Raw genomic sequence first — 12,223 nt, forward strand, 5'->3', positions numbered from 1 at the left:
CTTAGAAGTAAACACTTTATAGGAAGGTAAGCATAGTTAACTATATTTGCTAAATTTTTGTTGCTTATGAATGCATTCACTCCTATAATATGCTGAAAAATAAATTAATATTATACAAAATTAAATTGAACATATACCCAGAAAATTAAAACCTTTTTTTAAAAAAAAATTATTGTCAAATTTTAAATACCTTATGAAAGGCTTCTGCTCGGCAAATATAGCTTTGAATATATAATGGATCAATTCTAATGGCCTCAGAAAACTGCCAAATGGCTTCAGTATAGTTATCCAGGTGTAGCAAATGTATGAGACCAATATTTATATAAGGTAAAATAATAGTTCTAAAAAATGAGAAAAATCTTGTTAGACATCTTCAATTATCCAAAATATTCTTCAATTATGAATTATTTAGACTTATTTTTGAATGTACATAATGAAATACATACATCAATCCACATCCACTGTATTCTAGTTAATGTTTCATGAAAGTCAGGTAAATTACCCTATAAAAAAGTATAAACACCTTTATAAAATCCTTCATAGAAAATTAACATTTGGAGTCCGTGCTCAGAACAGAATTCCTGAAATCTTCTAGGCTCTTAGAATAATTTATTGTTTGTTGACCTCAACTTGAATTATTTTGAATAATAAGCTTAGTTTTCTTCAACCTTAGGTCACAAGTAACAGTGAGAAATAGAAATATTCTAGGATTTGGCAGTTTAGGCTTAAAAATTTTCTCCACATAGGTATTAATGCAGCTACTTGTTTATATCAAATGAATTGTTTTTCCCCCTTAAAGATTTTTTTTTTTTTTATTTGAAGGGTAGAGTTACAGAGAGAGTAGCGGGACAGAGAGAGAGAGAGAGAACTTCTATCTACTAGATCACTCCCTAAATGGCCACAATGGCCAAAGCTGGGTCAGTCTGAAGTCAGGAGCCAGGGGTTTCTTTCAGCTCCCCTACATAGGTGCAGGGACCCAAGCACTCAGGCCATCATCCACTTCTTTCCCAGGCACCCAGCTTAGCTGGGAGCTAGATTGGAACGGCTGGGGCTGGCGCTGTGGCTCACTTGGTTAATCCTCCTCCTGTGGCACTGGCATCCCATATGGGCACCGGGTTCTAGTCCCGGTTGCTTCTCTTCCAGTCCAGCTCTCTGCTGTGGCCCAGGAGTGCAGTGGAGGATGGCCCAAGTGCTTGGGCCCTGCACCTGCATGGGAGACCAGGAGGAAGCACCTGGCTCCTGGCTTCGGATCAGCGTAGCTCCGGCCATAGCAACCATTTGAAGGGTGAACCAACGGAAGGAAGATCTTTCTCTCTGTCTCTTTCTCTGTCTATAACTGTATCTGTAAAATAAAAAACAACAAAACAAAACAAAAAAAAGGAAAGTGGGACGGCGAGGACTTGAACTGACACCCATATGGGATGCTGGCATTGCAGGCAGAGGCTTAACCTGCTATGCTATAACACCATCTCCTGTTTTTCTCTCAGAATCAAACAATTTTCCATTGCAGAGACCACTTTAGAAATTACCTTGTTCAATGTCTCTACTTCAAGGTGAGGAAACTCTACATCCAATGCCCCAACCTCATCAAGCCTTGATCCTCTTCCAGGACACCAAACTTTTTATTGCCCACGTTGCACTTAACTCTTTCCTTTTCCTTCCTGGCTAAAACATCCCAAAGAAAACTACTGTAGTCATTAAGGGAACCACAACCCATGACTTTCCTAAGTCAAATTCAAAATTTATCTTGGATAAAGCTAATACATAGTTTGCTAGTTGGCATGGAATTGGCATGATTTGTGTTTTACCGCTTGATTTTCTGAAACAATGGTTGAAAATGGTATTGGTTTTTTTCTTTTACTGAACTAAGCAAAATGAAATCAGAAGTGAAAATCTAAATAAAAAGTGCTATTTAGTTATATATAATGGATAGCACAGCAGTGACATCTCAAGCAGAATACTTTATCATTATTTTAAAACTTGATAGCTTTCAATGAAGTTAATTTTAAAAAACTCTAGACTGGGTATTCCCAAGCTCCTCTTACTAACTTGTTAATTTATTATCAATGATTTAACTCCTCTCAAACCCATTCAGTCTCTAAAGTTTGCAAAAGCACCTGAAGCAAACAGATGTTGAGGCCAAGTCTTATTTCACCAGTTATCTTATTTTTAGTAGTATTCTAGTTTTAATATGAATTTATGATTTTCTCATTGTCTACTATGTTATCAATTAGGAGAGAAAATGTTTTCTTTCAACTTGTCTTTTTTATTAATTTTAAATAAAACTGACATCAGTTCACATGAAAAGGAAAACATACCTTTCTAGAGAAATAACTGTTTCGAAGTCACAAATTGCCAGCATCCAAAACTTTAGATTTGTATAGATTATGCCCCGATGTAGAAAAGAACTAAGATTCTCATAGCCATCATTTATCAGAACTTAAAAATAAAAGAACATATATATAGATAGATAGATAGATACACATTATTCAGACAACAAACATTTCTGAGTTACATTTTAGCCTATAGCCTTCCTATGGATTATTTTTTTAACTTTTTAATTTGAAAGTCAGAGAATCAGAAAAAGAGAAAGAGAGAGAGAGAGAGAGAGAGAGATACTATATATAGGTTCACTCCCCATCTGCCTGCAGCAGCTGGAGCTGGTCCACCAGCTCAAAGCCAGGAATTCAAAACTCAAACTAGGTCTCCAAAAAGGGTGGAGAGACCTGAGTACTTGAGCTATCACTGCCTCCCAGGACATGCACAAGCAGGAAGCTGGAATCAGAAGCAGACCTGGGATCTGAACCCAGGCACTCCAACATGGGTTGTCCAAAGCGACATTTTAAATGCTGCACCAAATGCCTGCCTCTATTTTTTTAACATTACATAAAATAAAATAAATGTTTGATTAATGTACTCATTTAGTAACATAATAGTATTATACATACAAAATGTATTTGTTTATTAGTAACAACATGGCTATTATGATTCACAGAGATTGAAAAGTATTAAAATTTCCAATAACTGCTAGATATTATTCTTAGCTAAGGAAATATCTTGAGGTTCCTTTTAGATTATGAATGATAAATTCCTGAGACTTATGTACCAAAAAAAGGGGGGGCTCTATTAGAAACACTTTTAGCTACATCATATGTACACGAATATATATATATATTATATGTATTATGGAATATATAGTAATAAATATACTTAAATGTACAACTATGCATAGTACACTATAAGTATACTATGTATAAAATATACATAGTACATTCGTGATCCCACATAAGTATTCCCCTCAGACCAGATGCCTGTGCATGTGTCGCTGAGGGAAAGTACCTGAAACGCTGTAATCCTGCAGCGCTCTCAAAGGGTTACTCCTTCTAAACAAGCAAGCTCGGTAATACAACGCTAACCAGTTATTAGGATCCAAGTGAATTGCAGCAGAAAGGTCTTGAGTTGCTTGTTTATAATAGCGCTGTTTAACATAGGCTCTCCCTCGATATGTCCTAGAAAAAGAAAAAAAATCATTTTTACATGTATTGCAAAATATTCACTTTCTCTTTTTGGTATATCTATACAACTAATTTTTATATTTGAATAACAATTGATGATTGCTTCTGCTTGCTTCTGGAGAGTTTGATTATCACCTTAATAGCAAAAAGCATATGAACGTTTTATAAATAACTTACACTTGATTATATCATTATATGTTTATTGATTGTATTTTGTATAAATTACATGGTTATAAATTTATTTCATTTATTATATTTATCAGAGATGTGTGTCACTGAAATAAATGTGGTATTCACTTATTTCTATTTTTACTGAATATCCAAATGTGTTAGTCACTGATTTATACAAAACTGCTTTCTAGAAAAATAAAATAAGCCATTTCTCAAGAATAAGAAAGTAGAAATTGTTATGGAGCAGGAGGCCTTTGGCAGTTGTTAAGACATCACTTGGTTCTCTGTTACCAAGTAAAAAATATTAATAAATAATATTACTATTGGTTTATCAAATCTAATTCCTCACATAATACATTTGAGAATCCTCATTAGTGTATTAATTAAGAAAACATTAATTTACCATTATGTATAGAAAATTAAAGGTGTAAAAGAACTGGCCATTGTTAAGTAAAATTTCATCTTTTATATTAGTTTTGATACCACAGCCAGATTTTTAGTGGACTACATTGTAACTAACTTGATCATTTAATAATACACACCTTGTATCTTCTACTTGCTGTGAGTTTGATTTTAAATTTTTCATATAATCATTTTTACTTGTAGATTAGCTTCCAGTTTATGTATTCCAGAGAAGCCAACAAACCTACACTCCTACTGGCCCCGTCACAGACTTATGCCTCCAAGTTAAATCATCAAGTCCCCCAAATAGTTACTTTCAGAAAAACAGTTTAGTATAATCTTCCCCAGAAAACCCCCTAAGATAATGAAATCTCATTTGCTAATCTTTTCTAAGCTACAACTTTTCATAACTTCAGATATTTTTTCTTGTATGTGTTCCTGCTAGGAAAAGGACTTCCCCATTTTTACAATTTCTCTTTACACCTTTGTCAATCATCTTTTATCCCCCCTATCATACAGATGTCAGTCAGTCTTCAAGAAGTAGTCTTCTTCAGCTGTTTGGTGATCAAAACAAGGACTATCAAGCTATCAGATTTTTAGAATCGCTTTCAATAAAAGGAAATTTAAAACTTAAGTACTATATGAGTATACTTCCCATAAATGTTACATTTTAAAACACTGTCATTTTTGTTATGAAATCTGATCCCTACAATGAAGACACACAGAATTCTTGGTTCATACCAAAAACTCTAACCAGATCACTGAGGCATCCTTACCAGAGGCTATCTACAAAGATATCTAAAAATGTTTTTTACAACTTAATGATTTCATTGTATTGAAATGGAATTCTGTCTGTAAAAGGGGTCTTCAGAAATTTCATGGAAAATGCAAATTATGAAAAGATTATGTATATACTTCAAAATAATTTCACACCAAAAGAAAACAAGACATCACTTGGGATGCCTGTGTGCCCATCTTCAGTCTGCTATCGATTGCATCTTCCTGCTAATGCACACCCTGGCAAGCAGCAGGCAGGCGATGGCTCAAGTAGTTGCATCCTGCCACTAATGTGAAAGATCTGGACTGAGTTCCCAGCTCCTTACTTTGACCTGATCCAGATCCAGTTTCTTGGGCATTTGGGGAGTGAACTAGTGGATAGGAAATCTGTCTGTCTCTCTCACATTTCCCCTCTGTCTCAAATGAATAAAATAAATAAAATGCTAAAATAGTGCTGTAAAAGAAGTTATAGGACTTTTCTCTGGCACTGAAGATACATCCAAATAAAAGAGAAATTGCTCTTTTATGAATGGAGGCTTATTCATCAGGTGTGAGAATGTGATTCTTTTCTCATGAACTTCTGACTACAGTTTTGAAATTATCACTGACCTCCATCAACTCCTGAAAAACTTACTTCCAATTAGTTAATATTGTGAAGTACATCTGCTTTTTAAAATGAAATAAAAGATGGCAAGGAAAACAGGAGAAAGAAACTAAAATAAACCTTCTCTGAAAATCTAAAATAAACCCAGGAGGAGGATAAGCAGGTGTTCAAGAAGATTATATTATGAAACTAATAGCAAATTGGAGAAAAGCATGCAACCAGCATCCTGGCAGACTGAGAATGGAGGTCTTTCAAAAGCAGTAAGCATCTTGAGATTTTATCCTGGAAGAAGTTGTGGGGTTTTTTTGTTTGTTTGTTTTTTGGTTTTTGGTTTTTGGTTTTTGCTCTACCTTCAAGAAATGTATATATCTTCTAATATGTAAAAGTTATATATTTAATTATTACTCACTCAAGGAATATCAGTAATTATTTTTTGGCTTAAATGATTCTGAATCTAAAGTTTTACAGGATAAGTCTTTTGTACTAACTCTGTGGTGTGCCATTAAGTCATGTGAATCATGAAACACACTGACTTTTGCACCTCCTCTTTCTTTGATTTCTACTGTCTCAATACTTCAGACTTTCATAGGCTCACACTTGGGTCACTCGTATTAGTCTATTCATAGCTCTGGAGCAGTAAGACTTGCTTATAATCCAATAAAGATCTCTTTTCTCAAAAAAAAAAAAAAGCTTCCTTTTTAGTGGCCCCCATTGCTAATGGGAAAAAGACAAATTCCTTAAAATGGCATCTGAGGTGCTTTAAGACAGTACTATCTTTTAATACCTTGAATTAACCTTCTTGTTATTCTCTAATCATTTCATTCCCTTCCTGTAAATATTGTTCTTTAATTCAAAAAGATGAGAACCAGAACAGACCAATAGCTAGGGAAGAATTTTTAAGGGTTTTAGTAAAGTTACTCTACCTGAAAATGGCTGAAAGCTGGGATAACTTTAGAAATGAGTTATTTTTAACTTTCACAGAACAAAAAGAAATTCCAATAATAATAGGCAAGTTTCTAAGAAAATATAGAAGTCTATTTACATTGAAATTTTAAAAGTCAAAAATTTAAAACAACTAGAGGAATCTTTAGGTAAATTATTAATCTGACCTAAAAATGGAGAATGACTTTCTAAAGCAAGGAGTAAATGAGGGAACGGATAGAAAAATTTGGCCATGTAAACTTTTACTATTTAATTTTTCTGTTTAAAAAAAAAACCATTCCCCACATCCTCACCGCCACTTACTCATCATTTTGACAATTATTCACTCTAACAGGTGTGAAGTGATGGCTCATGTGGTCTTGATTTTCATTCTCCTGATGATTACTGATGTTGAGCACTTCTTCATACATCTATTGGTCATTTGCATGTCTTCTGAGAAACATCTATTCAGATCATTTCTCTATGTTTTTAGTCACATTATTTGGTGTTTTTTGCTATTATCATAATTATTCCTATATTTTGGACATTAGTCCCTTAACAGATTCATGGTTTGTAAATGTTTTCTCCCACTCTGTAGCACACACACACACACAACGGAATACAATTCAGCACTTAAAAGAAGCAAATCACAATCATCAGCTGAGGTACATCCAGGTTGATTCCATATCTTAGCTATTGGATGAAGAAAAGGTGGTGTACATATATACACGATGGAATATTACTTAGTAACAAAAAAGACTGAAATACTGATGACATTTGCAACAAAATGAACGCAAATGGGGATCATTAAATCAGAGCCAAAAAGTCAAATATCACATGCTTTCTCTTATTTGTGGTAGTTAATTTATAGAGAGAACATAAAAATTGTGAGGATGTCAAATCATTTGGTATATAGTTACAAATATTGCTGCACTGAATCATACCGTGTAAATGGCAGTATACTCATTTTTCTCACATTAAAAAAAAGAAATGGGGTGAGGGATAGTGAGGACTCTTGGGGTACCACTAATGTTTAGTTCTTAACTTGGATGTGGGTTATGAGTTGGAGTAGGACACCAAAACCTCAATTATCTGTATACTTACGTGCACTTCTTGGTATGCATACTGTATTTCAGTAAAATGTCTTTTTTAAAAAGCAAAGGAGTAAACACCTTCATTTATTACAATTTAGATGAACCCAAAGGACATTATGCTAACTGAAATAAGCCAGGCACAAAAAGATAAATATCACATGATCTCATCTAGGCATTAAATCTAAAACAGGAAAACTCATGTCAGTAGAGAGTAGAATGGTGGTTACTAGAGACTTGAGTTGGGGGGGGACAGGGAAACAGGAGATCGGACATGAGTACAATGTTTCAGTTAGACCAGGGACTAAGCTTTAGTGACCGATTGCATAGCATGGTATAATATATATTGCAAAATTGCTAAAAGAGTAAATTTTCAATGTTCTCAACACAAAAAACAAGCATGTGATGTGATTAATGTTAATTAGCTTGACTTAATCATTACAAATTGTATACATAACTCATAATATACTGTATTCCAAGAATATATACCGGTATAATTTGCCAATTTAAAATAAATTAATGCTTTAAAAACTAATTTCATTTGCATTTCATAAATACTGATTACATCACAAAGCTTTTAAAGCATTGCTTACTATCTATATTATTCTTCCTGAATTCCTTTTCATATCTTTTGTGTTAATTATACAGAGAACTATTCATGTAGATTTCTTCATTATTTTAATGTAATGTGTATAGTAAACTTTGTTCTTCCATTTTTATATGCAGTTTTCACTTTGCTGTTTTTCTTTTCATCTCAGTTTCATTTTGAAGAGGTATAAAATGTGTGTATAGTCATACCTACTCATCCTTTCACTTGCAATTTTAAAACACTTTGAGTGAAATCACGCATCCACAAAGTATACAAAACAGAGACGTTCACCTTAGTGACTTTTCTCACTCTAAATGCCTGTGTAACTATCACCAGGTCAACATTAAATCATTTCAGGACTCTACAAACTCCCTTGCATCTTTGCCTCCCCTGGAAGGTAACAGCTATCCTGATTGTGTTTCAATCACTTCCTCACAGCTCTTCCTAGCTACATCATGTAAGTGTGTGACCCTAGGTAACATTAGTTGAGTTTGCCTGCTTTTTCAACTCCATATAAATAGAATCACATAATACTATTTCACATCTAGCTTCTTTTGATGAGTGTTATACAGTGTTGTATGCTTCTCTAGTTAACTTATTTATTATCTTGTGCAGTATTCAGCAGATGGATACACTATAATTTACTTAGCCACTACACTGTTGGTGGATGTTTGAGTGTTTCTAATTTTTCATGATTCTCAATATTGTTCCCTTGAATGCTCTTGTGCATATCTTTAGGTACACACAGGCCTGCATTTGTTGGATATAGGGTTTCTGGTTCACAGAGTCTGCAAGTGTATTTATAAAGCTTTAGGGTCCAACTGATTTTCCAAAGTGGTTGTGCTATCAGCAGTGTAGGTGAGTTCTACATTAGCACCGATTTTATTATATGACTTTCAAATGTCAGCCATCCACATGAATACAGTAACGTCCTACTGGGTTTCATTTTTTTCATTTTCCTCATTACTAACATGACTTTATTTTTCACATACCTATCCATTACTAACATGACTGCATTTTTCACATACCTATTAACCATTTGGATTTCCCCCTTTGCTATTTATGTCTCTTAGGTTGTCTGTTTTTCTTAAATTTGTTTTGCTTTCTTGATATAAGCCTTTGTTGGGTACATTTATGGCAAATATTTTTCCCTTTCTTGATTGCCATTGTACTGCTTAAATACTATTTTTGATAAACAGTTCTTGAACGTAATATATTCCAGTTTATTGTCTTCTTATTTAAAGCTTATATTTTCTGTTATATGAGAATGTTTTTTCCTACCGTGATGCCATGTAGATATTCTATCTGATTTTCTAGAAGACTTCTTTTTTTTCTTTCAAATTTAAATTTATGATATATCTAAAATCAATTTTTGTATATGGTGTGAATTAGGGATCAGATTTTCTTTTTTCATGTGCATCCAATTTTTCCTGAAACATTAGTGGAAAGACTGTCCCTTATGACTGCTCCACAGTACTAGCTTTGCAGGAAATGAAGACTAGTTCTTTTTAAAGAAAGATTTATTTATTTGAATGGCAGAGTTTGAGAGAAAGAGAAAGTGATGGATTTTCTATCTCCTGTTTCACTTCCCAAACATCTGTAACATCTGTGGCTGGGGCTGGCCAAAGCCAGGAGCCTGGAACTCCATCCAGGTCTCTCACAAGAGAGGCAAGGGCCAAAGAGCTTGGACCATCTTCCATTGCTTTCCCGGGTGCATTACCAGGGAGTGATTGGAAGTGGAGCAGCCAGGACTCAAACTGGTGCTCATATGGGATGCAGCTATCACAGGCAGAGGATTTTAACCCACTGTACCAAAACACAGGCCCCATCACACAATTCATAATTGACATTTTCACTTGATAAGTTACCCACTGCCATAAAGATGTAGGTAGGTTAGGAACTTCATTCACTAGTGGCAGTGAAAATTAATCGTTTTTAAAGGATTGTCTGCTTGTATTTCAAGTGATTTGCTCTACTGAAAATATATTTCAAATAATAATTTCAAAATCTGCATCTAAAATAATTCTTACCTTGCTTTGGAATGTTGGTGATCTATATTTAACAAAGCTGTAAAATCCTGTGTGGCTAAAATCCAGTTTTCATTTTCATAGTAAAACATCCCACGTTTAAATAATGCATCTGTTCTTTGGGGATCATAAAAAATACACTACAGGGGTGGAAGGAGGTGCATAAACATATCACATAATGAAAAAGTACACTACCTATACAGTCACATAGCAAGGTCAGTGGACTACAGCCAGATTTTTAACTTCAGATTACATAAAGTAAGATAAATCTTTCCATCATCAAATTTTAGAGAATATTTTCTAAGAAAGAAAAAACACCAAGAACAAGAAGTAAATACTTTTTGCCACTGAAATTTTCACTGATAAAAATTCATAAGTGAAATGCTCAAGAGTGGAGTTAATATTGGATCCATCACAGCATTGTATCCTAAAGATGAGACACGGTAGACTATATCAAGGCTGATTCAATCAAATAAAATATGGATTAATGTGCTCTCTGAGGAAAAGAAGTAAATTGGTACAAGAATAATTCATTCATTTCACATTGACATACAAGGCAGTGGAGTAGACAGATTACATTATTATCTACTCTGTTATAAAACTCTTCCCCTAACGGTAGAAGAAAAGAATCAAGGCACAAGGGAAGTTACCAAGAATTTTTAAAACAAAACAAAAAACAGTATTTTGATGTTTACCTGACCTCAGGGTGCTGCTTTAATCTACTTGTGCCAGATAGAGGAAATTAACAGAATCAATAATCTAATAATTTCACTATATTCAGATTTTTTAGATTTGGGGTCATTTCCAGACCAGAAGTTACAGAACTCCAATATTTTACTCAAGCAGAAGAATGTTGAGTATATGCAGAAATCATCCTAAGTTAAACAGGCAACAGAGGAGGCTGGTGCTGTGGTGTAGTAAGCTAAGCCTCCATCTGCAGTGTCAGCATCCCATATGGGTGCCAGTTCAAGTCCCAGCTGCTCTACTTCCAATCTAGCTCCCTGCTAACTGCCTGAGAAAGCAGTGGAAGATGGCTCCTGCACCCACATGGGAGACCTGGAAGAAGTTCCTGGCTACTGATCAGTGCAGCTCTGCGCGTTGCCGTCATTTGTGGGGTGAACCAGCAGGTGGAAGACCTCTCTGTCTTTCCCTTGCTCTGTCTGTAATTCTGCCTCTCAAATAATCTTTTTAATGTGTTTTTTAAAGATATGTTTATTTATTTATTTATTTCGAAGGCAGAGTTACAGAGAGGCAGAAGCAGAGAGAGAGGTCTTCCATCCACTAGGTCACCCCCCAGTTGGCCACAATGGCTGGACGCTGGGTCAATCAGTAGTCAGGAGCCAGGAGCTTCCTCTTGGTCTCCCACATGGGTGCAGCAGCTCAAGTACTTGAGCCATCTTCTACTGCCTTCCCAGACCATAGCAGAGAGCTGTATCAGAAGTGGAGCAGCCAGGACTCAAACTGGCACCCATATGGGATGCCAGCACTGCAGGTGGCAGCCTTACCTACTATGCCACAGTGCTGGCCCCAATAAATAAATCTGAGAAAAAAAAGCTCACCATTTCAAAAAAGGGTTTATTTAAAAAAAAAAGGCAACTGAGAACACAGAAAATTATCTAAACAATTTCTTCTAATGTCTCCAGTGTACTGAGCACTACAGATTTGGAATTAAAAGTCAGGAGATCAAGGTGACAATTTTGCTACACTCAAGATGACATTTTACCCTAAGTCTAGCCTCAAAATATGGTTGAACTAAAAGTACACTTCCTCAAGGACATTCCCTGAACTCCCCTAACTAAATGTAAATTACGTCACCTGTATTTCCTTCACAGCACAAACCATAATTTGTAATTGCTTATTTATGTATGCGTTTATACATCTCTGCATATCTGCCCTTTAAATGATAGCTTCTATGTAAGCAGCAGTGGTTCTTGCACTACCGTGTATGCACTACATTAGTCAGTGCCTTCGTCAGCGTTTGTGAGGGAGTGAATAAATGAATGAATGAACCTAAAAACACAGCTTCTTTGAAAGCAGGTGGGTTTCCTGCAGAAGAGAATCAGCTATTCAAGTGTTTAAAAAAATGGGGAAAATTTTTCTCATTATTTCAATGGAAAAAAACAGTT

General features: G+C 35.0%; 1 protein-coding gene across 1 annotated transcript in view; it reads right to left on the bottom strand.

The window, feature by feature from the left end:
• TTC6 (tetratricopeptide repeat domain 6) overlaps positions 1–12,223 on the bottom strand; it is a 225,872-nt gene that overhangs the window by 73,448 nt on the left and 140,201 nt on the right. Inside the window, exons 14-17 of the mRNA XM_008269509.5 lie at positions 10,101–10,237; positions 3,340–3,509; positions 2,319–2,439; positions 191–341 (exon numbers count right to left, since the gene is read on the bottom strand). Coding sequence (XP_008267731.4) covers positions 191–341; positions 2,319–2,439; positions 3,340–3,509; positions 10,101–10,237 — 579 coding nt within the window. The remainder of the gene's footprint in view (positions 1–190; positions 342–2,318; positions 2,440–3,339; positions 3,510–10,100; positions 10,238–12,223) is intronic.

Source organism: Oryctolagus cuniculus, chromosome 12 (assembly GCF_051225735.1).
Source record: "Oryctolagus cuniculus isolate XC-2025 breed Fujian yellow rabbit chromosome 12, ASM5122573v1, whole genome shotgun sequence".
Lineage (NCBI taxonomy): Eukaryota > Metazoa > Chordata > Mammalia > Lagomorpha > Leporidae > Oryctolagus > Oryctolagus cuniculus.